At 41.9% G+C, this 22,866-nt stretch overlaps 1 protein-coding gene across 4 annotated transcripts; it reads left to right on the top strand.

The window, feature by feature from the left end:
• The first annotated feature begins 5,206 nt into the window (after positions 1-5,206).
• ZNF789 (zinc finger protein 789) lies at positions 5,207-22,796 on the top strand. 4 transcript variants are annotated; one of them, XM_012639144.1, is made up of 5 exons: positions 5,207-5,295; positions 14,657-14,868; positions 17,779-17,905; positions 20,404-20,517; positions 21,678-22,796. In XM_012639144.1, exons 3-5 carry the CDS (start codon positions 17,806-17,808, stop codon positions 22,685-22,687), a joined length of 1,224 nt encoding a protein of 407 aa, XP_012494598.1. In that variant the 5' UTR covers positions 5,207-5,295; positions 14,657-14,868; positions 17,779-17,805; the 3' UTR covers positions 22,688-22,796. The 4 variants fall into 4 exon arrangements, with proteins under 4 accessions (XP_012494598.1, XP_012494599.1, XP_012494600.1 ...); XM_012639145.1 differs by lacking the exon at positions 20,404-20,517; XM_012639146.1 differs by lacking the exons at positions 5,207-5,295; positions 14,657-14,868; positions 17,779-17,905 and having other exon boundaries at positions 20,120-21,565.
• Positions 22,797-22,866: the final 70 nt, after the last annotated feature.

Raw genomic sequence — 22,866 nt, 5'->3', positions numbered from 1 at the left:
ATAATTGGAAAGGGAAGGTTAGAGGCTCACTTGGTTCCTTTACCATGACTGATATTATTCATGGTGGTCAGAATCCTCGGTAATTGAGAATTTTATGGCCCAGTGGCTTAACAAAAACTCATATTTCCGGATTCAAATGCAATTCCTAATATCCTCCCCAATCTCATTAATTTATATCATTTGCTTTAAAAATTCTTGTAAGACTGGTTCAGATTGCATTTGATGCTTTAAGACCACATATAATTTCCAATATAAGGCTATGAAAACTTAATTTCCATTGCTTTCTCAAAACCTTCCCCCTCTAACCTGTCAGTGAAATATACTGAAGCCAAGTTAAAATTCTCTTCTCCTATCTTCATGGTATCCTCCAGTAACAGTCAGATTTGCTGTGCAACAAATAACCCAAACTGTATCACAGGAGAAGATAATCACAAATTTACAGGTCACCTGTGTGATTCTGTTGCTCTGGAGCCAGCTTTGTGGATCTCTTCTGGCTTGTTCATGTGTTTATGATTAGCTGGTGTATTAGTGAGGGGCTGGCTCTTCCAATAGGGCCTCAGCTGGGATGACTTGGCTCTCCTTCATGTGTCTTTCACATTACAGCAGGCTAGATCAACTCTTCCTGATGGTGGTGGCAGGGTTCTAAGAGAGAGCTAACCCAGTCATGTTCTCTCAAAGAAGGCAGAGAAACTAGAAAAGAAGCAAAAAACATGCAAGTGCTTTTCCAGCCTTCTACTTGCATCACATTTGGAAACATCCCATTGGCTCCTAGGCATGGCTGAGCCTGAAGTCAGAGCAGGATACAATTAAAAGTTACAAAGCAAAGGGTATCAATCCAGGGAGACCACGTTAATTTGGGCCACGAATGCTCTCAATCTACCATCCCTCCTAAAGAACATTACTGGCTTCTGGTAGTATAGAGTTCTTTTTTTTTTTTTTTTTTTTGAGACAGAGTCTCATTCCGTCACCCTGGCTAGAGTGCAGTGGTGTCATCATAGCTCAGTGCAACCTCCAACTCCTGGGCTCAAGTGATTCTCTTGCCTCTGCCTCCTGAGTAGCTGGGACTACAGACATGAGCCGCCATGCCTGGCTTGGTAGTATGGAGTTTAGATTGAAAAGTCCCAAACCTTGCTGTTAACCAAGGAAGCAGTCCAGGTCCAGTGAATCCTGTCTCCACAGACAGCCTTGGTTAGCCCAGATATGTCTCCCTTTTGTCTGCATTCTCCTTCCAGGAAAGACTCCAGTTACCTAAGAAGTAGACTATCTGTTGAGGTTTGGTTGAAAATCAATTTCCAGTATGGATTTCCTGAGAGTGTTTTCTAGTCCTGAGCACATCACTGAACTCTCCAAATCCTTCATATGTTTGGTTTGCTGCTTGACACAGACTATCCATGACACCACAAAGGCTGTGAAGCTTAACTCAGAGTATTTTCTGCAACATTCAACTAACTTTGAGGTGCTGTCCACAGCATCACTAAGTCATGCAGGTCGATATCTACTCTCTGCCCCATCTTCTACCAATATGGTAGTCGCGTGGTGATTACCCACAGAAACTCTTCAAAGCTTGTAAATTAATCTGAAGTTCTGCTGGGTTTTACAGCTTAGGTCAAAAAATCCCAGCCAGAAACTCCAGAAGGTAATCTTGATTACAGGGGAGAACTAAATGAAATTTTCAATCTGGAGAACTAGTGAAATTTTCCTTGTGTGTCACTAAACTGTCCCTCTTCCATTTTGATTTCCATGCTGAGTTCCTCGTGCTTCTCTCTGCCTCCATCCTTTCAAATCAATATGTGTTTTCTTGGATCTTATCTTTTAAACTCCTGTGTGCCACTCAGGGACTTCACCTTTTTTCTTCCCCCAAAATACAATCACACTTAACCCTTGTAAATTCAGAAACTGTTGAGAGATAACAAACTATCTCTTCAATGGAAGTTGTCACCTGATCTGTTGGCCTTAGCATACCTAAATAATAATAAAACCCACTAAAACACATGGAAGCTTTGATGAAAAAGTGATGTTTAAGCTGTGATCTTTATTATCAATGCGAGATGCTAAATGAAGAGCAGGTAAGAATATTTCTAAAAAATTCTAGGACAGAATGTGAGAAGGTCCTGAGGCGAGAAGGAACATGTTAATTTAAGAATGGGTAGTGTGGCTAAAGCAGCAAAAGTAAGAATAATGGTGAGCAGTGTGTGAATGAGACAGTACCCAAAGAATGCAGGGCACTGAATGTTACACCACCTTTTCTCCAAAGAGCCATAAAAAGCTACTGAATACTGTTAAGGCATATATGTTTAAAATGATCATCTATAAAATATATTCCCTGTTGTGATTAAGCGTGTCTGAATCACTGTTATCTGCAGTCAAAAGAATTTTGCCAAATATGATAATGGTTGCTCAGATAAACCCATAAAACAATCAGTCCAATGTACTAGACTATCCTTTTTAAAAGATCATCTTTTCATTTCTAGGAAGGAAATTCACTTTTAAGATTTTTAGCATTGTAATTTCCAAGCAGCAGAGAGTTGTATGGTTTGTAGACTCAAAAGAAATGTATTCCCATAATCATTATCATGGCTTGGGGAGAGAGAATATTAATACAGACTGCAAGAGAGAAAGCAATTCCTTATTTATTTACTTACACTCTGAACAGTGTATTAAGTGTCCAGAAGATCAGCATCCAAACAGGGAGAGGAACTACTGCCTCCCAAAGAAGAAATATTTCTATAATTTGAAGAATCTTTGGGAATGACTCTAGCTTGTGTCAGCATTTCCTTTACCATCCTCACAGCTCTTGTTCTCATACTTTTTGTAAAACAGTAAGACTCTCTTATAGTCAAAGCCAATAATAGAGGTCTCAGCTACACCCTCCTCATCTCTCTCATCTGCTGCTTCTTCTGTTCTTTACTTTTTATTGGTCGATCTACAACAGCCACTTGCCTCCATCAGCAGTTTTTGGAATCACATTCACTGTGGCTATTTCCTCTGTTTTGGCCAAAACCATCACTGTAGTCCTGGCATTCAGAGCCGAGAAGCCTGGGAGTAGAATGAGGAAGTATATGGGACACACAACTTTGAAAACAATTGTTCTTGCCTGCTCACTGATCCAAGCAACTCTCTGTGGAATTTGGCTGGGGATCTCTCCCCCATTTCTAAACAAGGACTCTCACTCTGAGCCAGCCTTCCTTGTTATTGAATGTAACAAGGGCTCCATCACTGCTTACTGTGTCTTGGGCTACACTGGCTTCCTGGCACCAGTGAGTTTCGCTGTGGCATTTTTGGCCAGGAGCCTACCAGATACTTTTAATGAGGCCAAGTTCATTACATTCAGCATGCTGGTGTTCTGCGGTGTCTAGATCTCCTTTCTTCCCACTTACCACAGCATGGAGGGGAAGGCCATGGTAGCTATGGAGATCTCCTGCATCCTAGCCTCAAGTGCTGCATTATTCACCTTCATACTTATTCCCAAGTGTTATGCCATTCTGCTGAGGCCTGAAAAGAATGTCCAAGGATGTGTAAAGAAGAGATGACACTCAAGTATTTAAAAACTAGAGAATTTTAAATAATTGTCTCAGCTAGGAGATGCCATCAAATTAAGAAAATAGGTAAGAAATGTCAAATGCCCAGAGACTCACTCCTCATCAAGGTAGTTCTTCAACATGGGGCACATTAAGTTCAGAGTGATGTGTTTAATCAGGATGGGTGGTAGCAGAAACACTACAGTGGTACATGCCAATTGAAAAGTGGCCCTACTTTTACTAAATTTATAGTATAAATTATATTGCAGAGGGCTAATTGTTGAGCACACAGAGTTTTATGAGATGTAAGTTTAAAAATAAAGTATTTATTAGCAGGGAACAGAAGGTCTTAAAAACTGAAGCTTTTCTTACAGAGCTCTATAAGAAATTTCTGGTCTCTACCTTCTTTGAAGAATAAGAATGCAATCATATGGAAGTTGATATATCTAAAAAAAAAATCACCCAATTCCCAGAGAATAGAGAGATTAAGGGAGAAGGATGAATGGCACATCAAAAGTGCTCAGTAAATCTTTTCTGATTTCATGTCTATTTAACAGAATGTGTCGTGAGTAACACTGCCAAAATTTAGGAGAAACAGGAGGGCCACATAAATGGAACAAGTGACATGAAATTCCTAAAACTGATTTGGTCTGTTTTCAAACTCAGCAGGTGGTTTTTGCATTAGATCATACAGATAAACAAAAACAATCAAACCTTTAACTTTTTTTTAGATGAAGTATATCCTAACCCATTCATTCCTCCTGTCTTGGAGATGATCCCATTCTTTCTCCGGGCTAATCATGTTTGTATGCTCTGATCTCATCCACTCAAACATCTTCAGAGAATGTGAGTCATCAATATCATATTTCTAAATTTAAAAACAAAAGAATAATATATTAATTTTCTCAACTCCATTGACATAAATTCTTAAGCCTAGAAGAAATTGATAATCTCCTATACAAATACAATTTACCATAGTGGCCCCAGTGAAAAAAATCTAAACAAAGCAATTTCCTTAGAGAAGAAATAAAGAATACTATAAACAAACAAAAAAGCTAGACTCAGATGGTTTCACAGGAGAATTCTAAAATTTTAAAGATTTGATCATCTCAACATTACTTAAACTTAATAGATAATGGGTAAAGGAAGAAAAGTTTCATTTTTAAAAACAGTATAATAAAATTGATACTAAAGGCTTAATGGAAATTGCACGAAAATAAAACTACAAACCATTCTAACTTATAAATATCAATATAAAAGTACTAAATAAAATAGCCAACAGAATCCAGCATCACATTTGGAAAATATATTATGACCAGATTGTGTTTATTCCAGAAATGCAAGAATTATTCAACATTAGCAAATCTATCAATATATCTAAGGAGAAAAAAAACATATGATAACGTCTGTAGTTACTGGAATAAAACTTTAGCGCTAGCCCCGCGCTCTCGGTGGCCGGTGATTGGTCCTGGCCAGGGGGCGTGTGCGTGAGACACTAGCCAGCCGTTCTCTTCGTCCCACCAGAGAGTTGAGAAACCTCCGCAGTCCTAGAGGGGACGCGGGCCGGGACGCTCTGCTCGGCGAGCTCCCCCGGGGTCGGCGAGAGGCTCAGAGTACGCCCACGAGGCGGAGCCGGGGATCCCTTCCCTCTGGTGGGGGCTAGCGGAGCGGTGGAGCCCGGACAGAGCCCCAATCGGGCCCAGGAAGCCAAGAGGGGAGCCCAGCCCAGGGGCTGCCGCAGGCGGAGGCGGCGCGGCAGTGTCGGAGGCGCCAGCAGGTCTGGGGAGAAAGAAACTAGTGTGCTGGGAGGAGTGGGGGCCGTGAGGGAACCGCTGCGGAGAGCCCCCCGGCCTTCAGGGAACTTTGCGGAGCTTGCACGAGGCCCTCTGGGGCCTGTGCCACCAGCTTTTGAATAGTTTCGGCGATGTCAGGTCTTCAGCAGCGAGAAAGAACAAAGTCCGAAGGATGAATGGCTGGTTTACGCTATTGTTTGGTTTTGTTATAGGAGAAAACGAGATGAGATGCTGTAAGTTTGAGGTGTTCACACCGTTGTGAAATAGCATTTTAGTTAAAATCACATCACATCAGCGTTTTAAGAGTTTATTGTTCATACAAAGGAACAGTTGGTGAACTGTTACAACGCAGCTTATAAACCATAATGAGGAAGTGCAGCGATAAATTGGCTATTATAAACTTCCATTCCTTTTAGGACAAGTAGAGCTGTACAAGCTTTTCCTCTGTGGCTAATTGGTTCACTTTTATCATGCGGACAAGAAAAAAGCTGCAGCTTCCTTCCTGGTCAGAACAGCATTTTGATGAAATCAGGATATTTTAAGTTTGTGTTCCGTGGCTGTGATGGTTGGCTAGGGGTATACGCAAACGTGGCCTCCCTGTGATTTTTCATTAACAAGTCTGACTGCCAAATGCACGGTCTTCACAATAGATACTCAATAAATATCGTTTAGAGAATGAAAGAAATGAGGCCTGCGTGCCATCCTTGGAGCCATCAGGACAGTTTTTGAAGTGCCTCTTTGCTTAAGAGGGAAGGAGTCTTCTGAACAGTGTTTTCAGGGAAGGTGAACTGTGTGTGAGAGGCTTTCATTAAAATGAATTTACATAAAGAAAGATTCATCCTTAGCGAGAAAGGAAGTCTGTTATTGTTACTGCTGTCAAATCTGGTGAGTCCTTCCAGCAAATAACCAAACTAGAGGATGCTCGAGGGACCCCAAAACACATTTAGAGGAGGCTTGTTAGTGCGTGGAGATGGCAGTGGGGCAGGAATACATAGTATAGATTTAGAAAAACAAAGAAATAGCCTATGGTACTAACCGAAATGACCTTACTTTCTGGAGAGCTAAATGGCTAGGTTTGGGTAGGGGAGTCAAGTATGGAGATTAGTTTCTACAGGCCAACTAAACTGATGGCTCCAGTGACAATGGGAAAAAAAGATAAAACCTATTTATTGCATATGCAAAGTTTATTTGCTTGATGAGAGTAAAATGAAGTGCATTGTAGAATTAGGAAAATACAGAAAAACACATTTAAAAAAATGAAAATCACCTGTATCTCATCCCTTGTGTACTCCCTGTCAACCTAAGTAACAGACAGGCTTTCTAAAAGAGGAAAATATTTATCTGGGAATAGAGCATTTAATTGGGATTTTGCATGCCATAGTAAACTATTTGTGTATTCAGGGAGGTAAAGGAAAAAATAAGGAGGATTATATAATTGTTTTGAAATAATTATTCTCAGCTACAGAGATCAATAACAAGGGTGACGCCAGTCAGAGGTTGGACAGGCAGTTGCTGGGTAGATATCCTTGCAGAAGTATTTTTTGTGTAAAGTTGTGATAGTCTTTGTGCACAGTTGTGGGTTTTTCATTCTGTTGTGACAATTTCTGTTATCAGTCATACAGGCATGAGAACTCTCTCTTCATGGCCTTCCCTGGCTCTGTTAGAGTTTTTTCTTTTCTTTTCTTTCTTGCTTTTTTCTTTCTTGCTTGCTTGCTTTCTTTCTTTCTTTCTCTCTCTCTCTTTCTTTCTTTTTATTTTCTTTTCTTTCCACAGGGTCTCGCTCTGTTGCCCAGCTACAGTGCAGTGGTGTCATCATAGCTCACTGCAACCTCAAACTGCTGGGCTCAAGCAATCCTCCTGCCTCAGCCTACAGAGTAGCTGGGACTACAGGCAAGTGCCACCATGCCTGGCTAATATTTTCTATTTTTAGTAGAGATGGGGTCTGGCTCTTGCTCAGGCTGGTCTTGAACTCCTGAGCTCAAGTGATCATCCCATCTCAGCCTCCCCGAATGCTGGGATTATAGGCATGAGCCCCTGCACCCTCTAAGTCGCACCTGCCAAGTCGGGATATTTAGTGTGCCCATCACCAGAATAGTGTTCATTGTACCCAATAGGGAAGTTTTTATCCTTTCTCCCATCTCCCCTCCCCCTTTCTTGGTTTCTAATGACCTTTACATTTTTTTGTGCCCGTGTGTGCCCATCGTTTAGCTCCCAATTATTAGAGAGTACATGTAGTGTTTGTTTTTCCATTCCTGAGATACTTCACTTAGGATAATGGTCTCCAGTTCCTATCCAAGTTGCTGCAAAAGACATTTCATTCCCTTTTATGGCTGAGCAGTAAGTACTACATGGTATATATGTACCACATTTTCTTAATCCACTCATGAATTGATGGGTACTTAGGTTGATTCCACATCTTTGCAATTGTGAGTTGTGCTGCGATAAGCATTTGGGTGCAGATGTCTTTTTGATAAAATGACTTCTTTTCCTTCAGGTATATACCCAGTAATGGGATTGCTGGATCAAATGGTAAAGTCTATATTTATTTCTTTGAGGAATCTCCATACTGTTTTCCATAGAGGTTGTACTAATTTGCAGTCCCACCAAGAGTGTATAAGCATTCCTTTTTCTGCATCCGTGCCAGCATCTATTGTTTTTTGACTTTTCAATAATGGTGATTCTGAGAGGGGTAAAGTGGTATCTCATTGTAGTTTTAATTTGCATTTCCCTGATGATTAATGATGTTGAGCATTTTTTCATAATGTTTGTAGGCTTTTTCTCTATCTTCTTTTGAAAAACTTCTGTTCATGTGTTTTGCCCACTTTATAATGGGGTTGTTCATTTTTTTCTTATTTGTTTGAGTTCTTTGTAGATTCTGGATATTAGCCCTTTATTGGATGTATAGTTTGCAAAATTTTCTCCCATTCTAAAGGTTGTCCTTTTACTTTGTTGGTTATTTCCTTTGCTGTGCAGAAGCTTTTTTGTTTAATTAAGTCTCATTTGTTTGTGTCATCTGTGATTTCTTTCATCAGTGTTTGGTAGTTCTCCTTGTAGAGATCTTTCACCTCCTTGGTTAAGTACATTCCCAGGTATTTTATTTTCATTCTAGCTATTGTAAATGGTATTGAGGCCTTGATTTGACTCTCAGCTTGACTGTTATTAGTATATAGAAACGTTACCTTGAGTCTGTGCGAGTCCTTGCGAGTTAGGTGTGTTTGTTGGAAGAGGCATATACTTGGGGTGTGTTTTTTCATCCATTCAGCCTGTCTGTGTCTTTTAAGTGGTACATCAAGGCCGTTTATGTTCAGTGTTAGTATTGATATGTGGGATACTGTTCATCGTGTTGGATGATACCTTGTTTTGTTTTCCCTCTTGTGCTATTGTTTTACAAGAGCTGTGAGCTTTAACTTTGGGGAGTTTTACACTGGTGGGTATTTATTGTGCTGTTCCATGTATAATGCAGTTCTAAGTATTTCCTGTAGGGCAGGTCTAGTAGGGACAAATTCCCTTAGTGTTTGCTTGTCTGGAAAAGTCCTTATTTCTCCATCTTTTTTTTTTTTTTTTTGTGACAGGTTCTTGCTCTGTCATCTGGCCTAGAGTGCAGTGACATCATCATAGCTCACTGTAGCCTTCTGGCTTGTAAGATCTCTGCTAAGAACTCTGCTATTAGCCTGATAGACTTTCCTTTGTAGGTCAGTTGTTGCTTTAATCTTCCTGCTTGTAGAATTTTCTGCTTCATTTTGACTTTGACCAAGTTGATGACTGTGTGTCTCAGAGATGTCCTATTTGCTGTGAATCTTCCTTATGTTTGATGACCATCTCATATCTGGATATCTGAATCTCTGGTGATACCAGGGAAGTTTTCCTCAATATTTCCCTTGAATAGGTTTTCCATGCACTTTGCTTTTTCTTTTCCCTCAGGGATACCTATAATTCTTATATTGGTTCACTTCACTTAGTCCCATATTTCTCTGAGTAATTGTTCATTCTTTATTCTTTTTTCTGTGTCTTTGACTGAGTTAGTTGGAGTGCCTTGTCTTTAAGCTCTGAGAGTCTTTCTTCTGCTTGGTCTGGCTTGTTGAAGCTTTTTGCTGTATTTTGAAATTCCGTAAATGACTCTTCCATTTCTTTAAGTTCTGTTATATCCTTTCTTTTGTTGTCTATCTCTGTAGCAACTTTTCCATTTTTTTGTTCATGTACCAAAATTACTTTTGGTTTCTTTATGTTGGTTTTCAACTTTCTCTTCAATCCTATTCATCTTATTTGTCATCTATATTCTGAATTCGTTTTCTTCTCTCTCTCTCTCTTTTTAAGACTAGTCAAGTGCAGTGAATTTGTTTTCTGACATTTTGACAATTTCCTTTTGGTTGGCGTCCATTTCTGTAGATCTGTTGTGTCCTTTGGGGTGTCCAGCTATCTTGTTTTTTCATGTTGGCCAGAGTTCTTTTCCTGGTTTCTTCTCATCTGAAACCTCTTCTCTGAGCTCAGGGCAGATACGTTTGTGGTGCACCTGTTCTCCTTTGCTGGGAACTCTCCTCCTTAGTGAGAAGAAGGAGAGGTCCCTAGGTAGCGCTTTTGTGATGTACTCTGGAAGATTGACCCGGCAGTGGAGAGGTGGATGAACTGAGAGGCTGTCATGTAGCTGTTCTGCGTTTTCCTATTCCCCTGTGATTGTCACAGTCCAAGCCGGTGTTGGATGATCTTTGTGCAGAGTGGTGGGTTGTTCCCCAGGCTGCTGTTGTAAGCCCAGGTTGGGGGCTTGGTGAGCCTCCACAGAGGCTGGCTTTGTGTGAGATTGCTCTGCCTGGGTCTCCCCATGGTAGTGAAGTGGCAGCTGGGGGCTATCTAGGCAGTGATCATAGGTATCAGGGCTGTGGGCATTCTCCCCAGATGGGTCCAGGTGCGACAGGGGCTTGAAGCTACTGGGTCCTTGGTGGAACATTGAACAGTGGGGGTGGTTCCCTCCAGGTGGCCAGGGAGCTGCAGGGCTGGGTGTCAGCACCATACTGTGGGGACAAAGATGCGAGGCCTGCTGGTGGCGCTGGAGCCTTAGGGGCAGATCTGCCGGGGTGGGACCACTGGGCCTGGCGGCAGGGAGGCCAGGGCTCTCCTCTTGCCCACATCCATTGGTGGCAGTCACCGCAGAGCTTCTCATGTGGCATCTGTGGCTCCCATTCTGCTCAAATCCCCTGTGGGGGGAAGGGTGCTCGGCTCCCAGTCACAGGACCCACGAGAGCGTTGGCTCTTCCTGCTCCCTCCACAGTTGAGTGGTGTGGTGTGGAGGTGGCTGCAGCAAAGCCGAGCCCTGTGTAGACCTGACGCTCTGGACCTGAGAGCTCAGGATAGCATCAGTTGCAGCAACCTGGGAACAGAAGCCACTGGGTCTCTGCTGTGCCCACTCTCCAGTGCGGTGTCACTGCATAGACTCCAAGCAGCTCCCTAATCAGTCTTCAAGTCTACAGTGGTGGAGGTGGACCCCTTCACAGCTCAGGCCTCAGTGTCCTTGCGGGGAGTGTGAAGCCCAGGGGGTCTTTCCTCTTTTCCTTCCCCAGGTGTGGATGCCTCCTCCAGGTCCCTTCTGATCTTGCCGAGTGCATCACCCCGCCACCTCTTCCTTCACTCTGAATGTCCCCTGTCACTTCTCTGATGTTTCCCAATGCCCTTTCCAAGAAGGCCCATGCATAGGTGGGCATCCACCTGCAACTTTTGATCCTTTCTTTGAGATTGGCACGTGTGGACTATCTAGTCCACCATCTTGCCCCTCCCTCATAGTTCTGGAAATTTTTATTGAGTTTGTTGATCCTAAAGTTATCAGAGATCTTTTTTTTCTATTTTTTATTTCAGCATATTATGGGGGTATAGATGTTTAGGTTACATATGTTGCCCTTGCCCCCCCCGTTATCAGAGATCTTTGTTTAAGAGTACTTATTAGAGTCTTTTCCATGAAAAGCAGTTTGGGACTAGAGCTGATTGCAAATGCTTTTAGAGAAGAATTCAAAACAATAACTGTAATGATGAAAACTTAGAATAACCCTGGTTAAAAATCTAATGAAAGTTCCCAGTTGATAAGAACATTTAATTATTTCTATTACATGTAGCACTTTAAGATAACCAGAATCATGACTGACAGTCACATCAGGACCAGCAGACTTTTATAAATTTCATATATTCTTTAGAATAGTTACATTAACAACAAATCCATACAAATATAACTTTAGAAAAGTCTTAACATCATCAAAATTATGACTGATGTGTTAGATTTTTATAAATTTGTATAATTTTTGGAACAGTTATATCAATAATATAGCCATAAATGTAGATGAAAGAAGATCTAGCATCATTTATCATTTTATAATGTTTCCCATACAATTTACTAAGTAAGCCTAATCATTTACTATCTCTAAGATGAGAGAGTCTTTAACAAATAGGCTGGTTTAAAAAAGATTTTTTAAAAAATATTTTGTAGAGACAGGGTCTGTGTTGCTCAGGCTGGTCTCAAACTCCTGGTGATACTCCCATCTTGGCCTCCCAAAGTGCTAGGATTATAGGCATGAGCCAACTCACCCAGCCAATAGGCTGGTTTTAAAATTATTGGTAAAATAGAAATAAAAGTGTCTTCAGAATTGCTAGCATACATTTTTACCTGGGTTTACTCGTCAGTTTTATGTTTGCCTCTGTTAGGTATTTTAACGTGTCAGGGTTTGACACAAAGGTCATAAAACTATAAACCCAGCCTAAAACAGAATGATCTTTGTTTATGTAATTTTTTGATAAATAAGACTTTTTAATATTGTTAGTTTAATAAAAACAGTGCATCTTCTGAGTTATTGGTAAAATAACCATATATTTAACTTTAAGGTTCTTACTCAGATAATATAGCCTGATATTCATTCACAGGTTATAAAATGGTTAACAGGAAAATGACTAGATTTGTCTAATATCTCAGTTCTCATAAATAATATAGATAAACTTTTAAAAATTATGTAAATGTTAATGAGATAAATGCTTATAAATGATCTTCTCATGTAATTTGCAATCTTAAAGTTATGTTAAAATTTTACAAACTCATCAGTTTATAAAAGACAGTTGAATCCAAATTATATTTCTGACAAAGCTGAGACATGTTCACATGGCTAAACTTTATTTGCCCTGATAGGTAATCTAATGAAGGCTTGTGGACCTAAATTTTGGGTGAAGCAGTTTCCATGGCAGTTTGATTTTTTAAAAATCTCTTTTACCCTTTCCCCACTTTTTGTTCAGTTTCAAATTAGTTTAGGGTTAAATTTTTAATGTTTACCAGTTAGTGAATATTGACTGAATTGTACAAGAAAAACAAAATTTCCAAGTAGCCTTAAATTAGTAACATCTATCTTTTGTTTGCTGGTCTGGTTTGCTTGATTAGCAAATGTTGGTGGGGAAGAATTTTGGCAGTACTTTTTTTGGGGGGGTTATTAATTTTTTTTCAATTAAGCATTTCATCATACACAATTGTTAGTTGGGCAAACCTAAATTTATATTTTTAAAAGGTGTCTAGGTTGCTAGTTGGAGCCATTGTAACATGTAAAGCCATTACTCTGAAAGCCTTTTAAGACTTCTTTTTTTAAAATCTTGGCCGGAATGCCATAGGTAGTGAGTTTTATCATATCACCAGTAGAAAATACAGCAGATTCAAAGTAGGCAGAGGAAAAAACAATAAAGAGAGAACTTAGAAGACTTTACCTGTTAACTCTATATTGGAGGTTTTTCGAATAATGACCGTTTGAGATCTGAATTTTCCTTGATGTAATTTACCCATCAGTTTAAAAATGCATACAAGAACGGGCCATAATATGTAGCTGGAGTCCCAGAGAATCTGGCAGGTTTTAATATTGGAGAATCCCACTCCATTTCTTCTTAATCTCTCCAGACCAAAGAAAATCCTGTAAATTCTGTCAGGGAATGTCAGATGGTTAGACCAGTGTTTTAGAGGGTGACAACTGCCCTAAGTGGCTTTTAATTAGCCATCCTGCACCCACCACCCAGAATGTTAATTTTTGCTTTCAGAAGATTTTCAGAAACAAGCAAGGGAAAAGAGTCAAACCAAATGGAAGGAAAACAAGATAAGAGTGTACACAAAAACTTTAACCTACACATGCAGATCAAACAAAATGTTAAACTAGGGACACACACTAGACCGAAAGTAAATTCACCAGAAGACATGTCTTACAGACAGAATGTGTAATCAATTCTGCTGAAACCAAGAGTACTTAACACAGAAAGACTCTTATCTTTATATCAGAAAGGACTTACCAGAAAAGACAAGAAGTCTTTTATCATCTCAGGAGAATGTATGGTCCTTTGTTAAGGCAGCTGTCATCCAAATAAGATCCCGAATACTATGGAAAAACCAAAGGAGGGAGGTTGGGTCTGAGAGAAGACTCATCGGGGCAGAGAAGGTGAGCTGTGGAGGTGGAGGGCTCTTGAGGGGTCAAGAGAGTGGAGGACTACACACCGCTTCCAGGAATCACTGATGCCTTCCTATAGTCATCAAGGTCCCATTTCTGACATCCCCGAGAGTAACCAAATTGAATTTGTAATTACTTCTTTGTACATATGTAGCCTGAAATCTCCACTAATGGTTGGAAAATTGATTGTGAGATGTGGAAATAAATGAAGAGCACCGAACAAGAACAAGCAAAGGCTCTTTATTCAGAGCTCCCTATTTTAAGGGAGTTGGCCGTCATCACTGTGCTGGGCAGATACTCAAAGGCAGGCAGAGGAAAGTTTTGTAGTGAAAAAAGGGAAGGCTCAGTGTGCCCTGTTTAGAGGTTTTTGGCTTGGGGAAGCTGGCTGACTAGATTAGCTAGGTTAACCAGAAGAGGGGCATCCTATGTGGTTGACAGGGAAGCATATTTGACTTTTTCCTGTTGGTTCTAAGTGGAAGGGGGCTGGAGGGCAAAAATCTGGGCGAAGCTGGCAGTTATTGACCAAGTCCTGATTTGGGACCAATGGCTGCAGAGACTGTGGTTTGGCTTCCAGAGCTGGTGGCTGCAGGTTGTAGATCAGAGTTCTATTTTTATGTGTGGTCTGCTGTTGTCCCTTTGTGTATGTGGTCTCTCAGTGAGGTACTGCAGGACATGCTCTGGGGAGGAGGAGGAGGGGAAGGGGAGGGCAGGGCCACAGGCTCCGTAGGGTAAAGCTTTAGAAATTCCTAGAAGACCACTGTAGTGGCTAATTCATTTCATCACATGTTCCAACACCAAGCAGAGTGACTTTGTATTAAGTACGTTTTGTTTGTGGGCCCCACTGGAACTCTGAGGGCTTCAGTGAGGGCTGGCCTTACTGGTTATCTTTTTCTTCCTCTAGCCCAGCCCAACGGCTTGGATCGTACTCCTTGTCAAAGACCAGGTCATGGAAGCTGTGTTCCCGACAGCCAGGTGGAAGGTGAGCTGTGGTTCCTCCTCTGCTTCCTCACTGCTGCTGAACAACTCCTTTGCTCAAGTTGAGCCACCTTTGTCAATTTGGGGAATTTTCCTTCTCGGAACATGTGATGTAAAGAGCTTAAACTCTGGAGTCAGGTAGGTTCAAGTCCAGGCTCTGGTTTCGATGTGCTCCCTTGAGCGGGTTACATAAGCACTCCGGCTACTGGTAACCTTGTCTGTAAAATGGGATCATGAGAGTGGCTGACACCAGGAGTTGTGAGGATTAAATGAAATGCAGCATGTGCAGCCCTTTCCATAGAGCCTAGTTGCATTTCAGCACACTGTAAGTTGGAGCTCTCACTGCCATAGTTGCTCATTTTGTGTCAGTGAGCATTACTGTGTACCTGCCGCTGTGTTCTCCAGGTACTGTCTTAGGTGCTGGGAGATGAACTCTTACCTCAAGGAGTACAGTCTGATTGGGGAGGGAGACATGTAAAGAACTTCTTATAATACAGGAATAAATTCTGCACTGTTCATATTAAAGGGGACAATGGAAGGTCAGTTATTGAATTTGTAACATTAAGGAGGGTGATTAGAAGAGGCTGAGTTTGACAGGAAGGAGACAGGTTAGGAAGCTGTTGTGGCAGCTGTTGTGAGAGACAGGTGGGGACAGGCTGGGGTTGGGCTGCAGCAGCTCGACAGTGCTGGTCCCGGGAGGCCATGTGCTCTGAAGCAGCATGAAGCTCCACCTGCCTTTCCCTGACAGCTAGAGAGTCTGCTGGAACAGCCAGTGATCTTCATTCCACCCTCCTGTCCATCCTGCACTCTCTGCCCACAGGCAAACTCTCCCACTCATGTTGTAAGACTCAACTCACAAATCATCTGTGGGCAGTCTTCTCTGCCATCCCCTTCCCTGTGTTCCCGAGCAGGTGGTCTCTGGGGGGCTTAGAAGAACAGCTTCCGAGGAAAGGTGGAGGTGTAAGCTGGATGGTGGGGTGTGGAGTGGTTGGGAGGTGAGTGTGTGGTGTTCTTTCCAGAGGTGGGTCCATAAGGCACGGAGAGAGGGTGGGAACAGAGGGGAAGTAAGGGGCAGGGACGTCGTTATAAAGGTAGGAGAGATTTTAGCATTTTTCCTGGCTAAGAAGGAGCCAATGGACAGGGGAATGAGGGTAAAGATACAGACAAGGAAGAGTCATCGTAATTGGAGTAAGATCTTGGGGGAGATGGAGAGAATGGAGTCGGAGGCAGAGGAAGAGCGATTTCTAGGAGAAGGGGACCTTCTTCCTCTAAGGGAGGAGACAGAAAGGATGAGTAAAAATTTGTGTATTGTCTAGGAGAGTGTGGTGGGATGTGAGAGGAGTTGAAGAGCGTGTGCCCCCTGAGACTCTGGGGGCCCCATTCATAGAGATTTGTTGGGAATGAGGTCCTCTAGAGTTGAGCAGTGCACAACCTAAGTAGCAGTATCCTGTGGCCTCAGCAGGAGCTGTAGCCTTTGTTCGTTTTATTACTGGCATACAGCATGACGGCTAGCAACTTATGGTGTGCAGTAAATATTTATTGAAGGAAAGAGAATGATAAAGGTGTAGAATACCATTGTGAGGACTGTAAGAGAAAGAATTTGTGAGCAACATGCAGGGCTCAGCTACAAATGTATAGAGATGACTCTGTGGCAGATGAAGACATTCGATTCCCCAGCGCTTGTTAACCTTGATAAAGGTGCAGGGAATGCAGATGGTTGATTAGGGCAGCTGGAGGACACTGCAGGACAGCTCTGGCAAAGGAGGGACATTCAGGATGGTGATGAGAAAGGGACTGAAACTGAAGCTGTGGAACTCAGGTTTGATGGGAGGAAAGAAAGGCCATATAGGTTGAGAAATTCGGGTGTCTGGCTGCAGAGGGGAGCTAAGTGAAGCTTCTCAGGACGGGGGTGGGAATTTCCATTCCTGATCACTTAGTCATAGAGAATGTTTGCCCTTTCCCTGTACGTGTCCCCTTGGAACCCACACGGTGTCGTGTGAGAGCAGGCAGTGTGGTGGACAGCCCTCAGGCCTCTCTGCTCCAGGGGCTGCAGTGTCCTGGGAGTGAGGGTGAGGCACCTTCTAGGCTAAGCCCACAGGAGTGGAGTGCACTGTTAACTGCAGATGTAAACTCCTACCATGAACACTGTGCTGAGTCGTCTGTTTACCGGCTCTGGATGTGCCCTCCACCCTGCTGCACACTTTGGTCCATGTCATTTATATTCACCAATGATGGGCTCCCTTGACTTCTGGCTTCTGGTTGGCCCTTGGCAATGGGATGGAGGGGTCAGAGGACAGGGGGCAGAGGGCCAGGGGCCTGGAGGAAATTCAGGTTGGGTGTCTGTTCCCACAGCTCCTTCCCTGCCAGGCAGTAGGATGGGGGTGGCTGCATCCTCTACAGCCCTAACTCTAGTCCTACTCCTGCTCCAACAGCTTTCTGGATTCCAACCCCCCTCCCCTATCCCACCCGTGCCCACCTGGTAGGTGATGGTTCCCCAGGACAGCCAGCACCTGCTGCCTCCACATTCCTTGTTGACATCCATGGAGCCTGTGTATCCCCCTGTAAATAGCCAGCATAATAATCTGTCCGCAGTGACCTTATCTGTTTCCTAAGGGAACCTGGGGCAGAAGAAGTAGATTATTTGTGGTATTGTATAGAACAGGGGTCAGCAAGCTGCCCTGGACCTGTTGGTGAAGTTTTATTGGAACACAGCCATGCCCATTCACTTACCTAATGGGTATGGCTGCTTTTGTGCTACAACAGCAGACTTGAGTTGCAGCAGAAATCAAATGGCCTGAAAAGCCTAAAATCTTTACCATCTGGCCCTGTGGAAGACAAGTCTGTTGACCCTGTGGAATGGAAAACACATGTCTGGCCTGAGGGCCAGCAGGCCTGAGTGGAGCCCTGCATCTATTCCTTATGAATTGAGTGACCTTGGCCAGGCCACTGTACCTGCCCAAACCTCAGTTTCCTCACGTGTAGAATAATAACCATCACTCACAAGTTATTGTGAGAATTGCAGTTACAATTAATCAGCCAATTTTTCAGGAGTTGCTATCATTTGAGGATGTGGCGATGTACTTCACCAGAGAGGAGTGGGGCCACCTTGACTGGGCTCAAAAGGACCTCTACAGAGATGTGATGCTGGAGAACTACAGGAACATGATCTTGTTGGGTAATGACTCGGTTTGAAGATAGGGCTTTGTCTGTGTGTTCTGAGTGTTTGCACAAGTCCTCAGTCCCTTATCTGCATTTCCAGAATCAGAAAAGGCTGTGAAAGCCAGGAGATTTTCATAACTCACTTGGCTACAAACCCTGACCTGAAGTCACCTGCCAGTGAAACCTGATTTCATCCCATAGGAAACAATTTATTGTCCTTATTTTTCCACCTTAGTGTGTGTATGTATGTACCTAGCCTCAGAAATATAGTGTGTGCGATTATGGGCTCAGCTCCAAACCTTATAGGGGATGGTACATTCTATAAAATATATACACCAAGTCACCCTTCTGAAGTCTGGAAAAATTCTGAATCCTGAAACACATCTGGCCCCAAGGGGTTTCAGATAAGGGATTGGGGACACTGAATAGTTGTGTTTTGTGTTAGAAGTGAGAGGCACATACTCTGTTTTCCACTCCCATCCCATCTTCCACATCTTCAAGACCTCTAGGAGTTGAAAAGATTATGGGCCATTTAGGTTCCAAAGGCTCACTTCTCATGCTCTTGAAAGCCTTTTTCTTTCTTCTCTCTGGAAATGGGTAAACTTCCTGTTTGCAAGACTAGCAAGTGCCCAGAAAATGATTTTAAACTGACTTCATTTCTGAATCTTCACTGTTTTCATCTTTCCAGAAGCTTCCTTTGTCTTACTCTGCTGCAGAGTTTTCCACTGTGGGAGTTGCTTCATTAAATATTGATAGATTTCTTTCTGGGGCTCCATGTTTGATCTCTGCACTGACACTCTTGGTAGAGTCTTGACCATCTGTTATGTGATTGTCCACGTACTTCTGGATTTTTCTTAATGTTAATTTTCCTTTTATAAACATTACAAAATGGTCAAGTGTCCTCAGGACATGAAAAATAAATTAAAAGTATTATAAGAGCATTCTTGAATACATGGAAGGTATAGAAAACTATGAATGGAAGCGGGAAATGTTCAGAGGTACCACTGTTAATATTTTGGATATTTCCTTCCAATCTTTTTTTTCCCCTATGTTTTTACAAAAGTAGCTGAGCGTAGTCTATGTGTAATTTTGTTATCTGCTTTAAACTTAACATTATTGCATCAGCATTTTCCCACAGATAAAGTAAATGATCATAATATAATTCCGTTGTATGTTCCATAATATTATTTCATTATTTTCCCATTGGAGGACATTCAGCTTGGCTTTGTTTTTGTTTGTTGGTTTGTTTGTTTATCATTTGCTATATTACAATGTTCCAGTGGATGTTTCTGACTATAAATCTTTATATGAATTTCTGATTATTTCCTAGGATATATTCCCAAATCTGGAATATTGGATTTAAAATAATCTTTATAGATTATTAAGTGATTTTTTAAACAAAATTTATACTATTTTGGTATCAAATAGTAGCATTCGAGAGTGCTTCTTTCACTGTATCACTGCACTCCTTTAGAAATATTACTAGTGCTAAAAGTAGTAATGCTTATCATAGAAATCTTGGAAAATACACCAGTGAATAGATAATAAAAGTCACCTGGAGGCCTGCTGCCCAGAAATAACTCCTGTTTATATTTTGGTTTACTTTTTCCTAATCAGCCTCTATGTCTACTTACTTACAGGTTGAGCATCCCTTATCCAAAATGCTTGGGACCCAAGTGTTTTGATTTTGGATTTTTTTGGATTTTGGATTCTTTTGGATTTTGGAATATTTGTATATACATAATGAGATAACTTGGGGATCTGACCTAAGTCTGAACAAGAAATTCATTTATGTTTCATATATATCTTTGAAAGTAACTTTATTTTTCCCTTGGGAACGCTGAGTCAACTGTGTGTTGGGCACCTGCATTTTGACTGCAGCTGATCATATGAGGTCAGATGTGGAACTTTCCAAATGTGGTGCCATGTCAGTGCTCAAAAGCTTTTGGTTTTTGGAGCATTACAGATTTCAGAGTTTTGGATTAGGGATGCTCAAACCATATTTACTAACTTATACCCACATACATATATACACACATAGTTTTTGAAAAAATTTTGATCCTGCTATACATGGGTTTTGTAGTCTGCTTTAAAATATACAGGGAGCATTTTCCTATTGTAATAAACATTTGAACACAGTGATTTTTATTATCTACCTAATACTTAAGCCTTCATTGTATTAATGTGCCATACTTGATTTAATCATTCTCTATTGACATTGTGTTTGCTTCTGGTTTTACACTGTTACGACATTGCTGAACATCTCTGGTATGTTCGTCTTTGTCCCAGTTGTTCCTTAGGCTATATTTCTAACAGTGAAATGACCATATCCAAGGGTGTGAACATTGTTCAGGCTTTCAGTAAAGATTGCCAAATGACTACAAAGACTGTGCCAATTTCTGTTCTCACCTGCCCTTTTGATTATTGTCCTTATCTCTCTGCTTGCCCCTGAGCCCTGGGACATCTCCCTGTAACTCACTAACAGCCACATCCCATTTACTTCTGCCTGAGTAGGATTTCAGTTTCCCAAACCTGAGGTGATCTGTCAGCTGGAGCAGTGGGACGAGCCCTGGATCCTGGATCTTCTGAGAGCTGGGAATAGGAAGGCTTCCAGTAGTGCCTACCCAGGTGGGTGAGGAAGAGACCCAGGCAGGTGGAGTCAGGAAGAGGAAGGGAAGTCATGTTCATGATGTCCTCCTGTGGGCCAGATACTGAGCCAGAGGTTGGGCATGTGTGATCCCACTTCTTCATCCCTGCTGCCCTGTGAGGGTGGGAGGCAGATCAGCATCCCCATTTCTCAGATGAAGCAACTAAAAGATGAAGACATCTCTCATACGGTCAGGAGTGGACAGTGGGATTGGACTTCAGGTCTGCAAAGCTCGTCCTCTCTCTCCTGCAGGGTAAAGTGCTTCTGAGGCAGCTGCTCTGGTGTTTTCCAAGTGACAGCTCTCAGGCCACCCAGATGCTCCTTTGTTCTACCATCTTTTCTTGTCCTTTCTCTCTGCTGTCTCTTCTTGCCTTGCCTCATTTTGCTTTTCATTTTCCCTCAATATTTCTTGACATATCTACATTTTCCTACTTACTATGTCCTGATGCTGCTTCTACAGTTTTTCACATCCCTCTCCTCCAAGTTTTCTCAATCTTGACACGAGTGACATTGTGGGCTGATTAATTCCTGGGGGTGGGAGGTCTGTCCTTTGCATTGTGAGATGTTTAGCAGCATCCCTGGTCTTCACCCACTCAATGCCAGTAGAAACACCCCCCCCAATTATGACAACCATACATGTCTCCAGATACTGTCAAAACCCCAGGGGGCAAAATCATGCCTGGTTGAGACCCATTGCTCTAGTCAGTTGGCTTTGGCCCTACATCCTTCTGGTTCTTTTTCTGTTCTATCGTATACCTTCTCCATTTTTAAGGCCTTGTTTCACCCAGAATTATTAAAAACATGTATCTTGGAGCATGAGATGCTACCTCTCCAACATTTATGTGACCCTCCTGAGTACCTGGAATAAGTTTTTCCAATAATGGTGATGGGTTTGTTCTCTCTTTCTGTGCCACATACTCTTGTTCATTTTCAGTGGGTTTGTTGATGCCAAGAGCTCTTTTTATCATGACAGTGGAGAGTCCTCCGAAATTGAGAATTGGGGCCTCTTGAATCTGATGATGTAAACAAGTGAGCACTTCTTAGCTTCATTTGGTTGTCTTATATCCTAATGGTAGGCTGCTTTTCCTTTTTTCCTCTGCAGTGAACAGGTCATTTACATCTTTTCTTGTTATTTGGTTAGGTTCTGAAGCCAGGTACGAGATGATAATACTAACTCCAAAGCAGAAAGTTTCTGAAGATTTAGAGTCATATAAGATGTCAGTGATGCAGGAAACAGCCAAGAAACTTTCAGAAAAGTTGCACAAATGTAAAGAAGTTGTGGAGAGTTGCACGCTTGCCCTTCCTACTGGTGGTGTTGACTACAACAAGGGCTTCCTTCAAAACCTTAACCTTCTTCAAGATCAGAATGCTCAAACAGGGTGGAAGCAGGGCAGATATTATGAGGATGGGAAACCCTTTGATCAAAGATCTTTGCTTCTGAGGCATGAGCAAATTTTTACAAGAGCAAAATCTTATGAATGCAGTGAATGTGGAAAAGTCATTAGGCGTAAGGCATGGTTTGATCAACATCAAAGAATTCATTTTTTAGAGAATCCCTTTGAGTGTAATGTATGTGGGCAAGCCTTCAAACAGCGATCAGCTCTTATTGTCCATAAACAGTGTCACCTGCAAAGCAAGCCATATAAATGTCCTGACTGTGGAAAGTGTTTCCGTCAGCTTGCGTATCTTGTTGAACATAGGCGGATTCATACCAAAGAAAAACCCTATAAATGCAGCAAATGTGAAAAAACATTTAGTCAGAATTCAACCCTTATTCGACATCAGTTAATCCACAGTGGAGAAAAACCCCATGAATGCCTTGAGTGTGGAAAAGCCTTTGGTCGGCATTCAACACTCATATGCCATCAACAAATTCACAGTAAACCGAACACCCATAAATGCAGTGAATGTGGACAGTCCTTTGGCCGGAATGTGGATCTCATTCAGCATCAAAGAACCCACACAAAGGAGGAATTCTTTCAATGTGGAGAATGTGGAAAAACTTTCAGTTTTAAGAGGAATCTTTTTCGACATCAGGTTATTCATACTGGAAGCAGACCCTTTAGATGTGACATATGCGGAAAATCTTTCAAGTGGCACACAAGCTTTATTAAGCATCACGGCACTCACAAAGGACAGATGTCTACATGATATTTACTGGAACTGATACCATTTAAAGACTAGAACTTACCGTGTAGTGCAAGTATGTATATAACTTGATTGCTTCATGAAATGCAATAAACGGAACTGACATGGTTTTTCTTTGGGGACCCTCTTTTTGTAGCCAAAGTTCTGCTGTAGTCAAGAATCACTTAATAGAAAATGTTAAT

The sequence above is a fragment of the Propithecus coquereli genome, unplaced genomic scaffold, assembly GCF_000956105.1.
Source record: "Propithecus coquereli isolate 6110/MARCELLA unplaced genomic scaffold, Pcoq_1.0 Scaffold137, whole genome shotgun sequence".
NCBI lineage: Eukaryota > Metazoa > Chordata > Mammalia > Primates > Indriidae > Propithecus > Propithecus coquereli.
The sequence above is the reverse complement of the archived record's forward strand: the minus strand, read 5'-3'. Positions and strand labels throughout refer to the sequence as shown.

What these genes read in the sequence shown, in the direction of transcription:
- ZNF789 (XM_012639144.1), top strand. Translation starts at nt 17,806, where the DNA reads ATGTACTTCACCAGAGAGGAGTGGGGCCACCTTGACTGGGCTCAAAAG. An exon ending in CAGGAACATGATCTTGTTGG is followed by an intron (nt 17,906 to 20,403) that starts GTAATGACTCGG and finishes CTGCCTGAGTAG; the next exon opens with GATTTCAGTTTCCCAAACCT. An exon ending in TTCCAGTAGTGCCTACCCAG is followed by an intron (nt 20,518 to 21,677) that starts GTGGGTGAGGAA and finishes TTATTTGGTTAG; the next exon opens with GTTCTGAAGCCAGGTACGAG.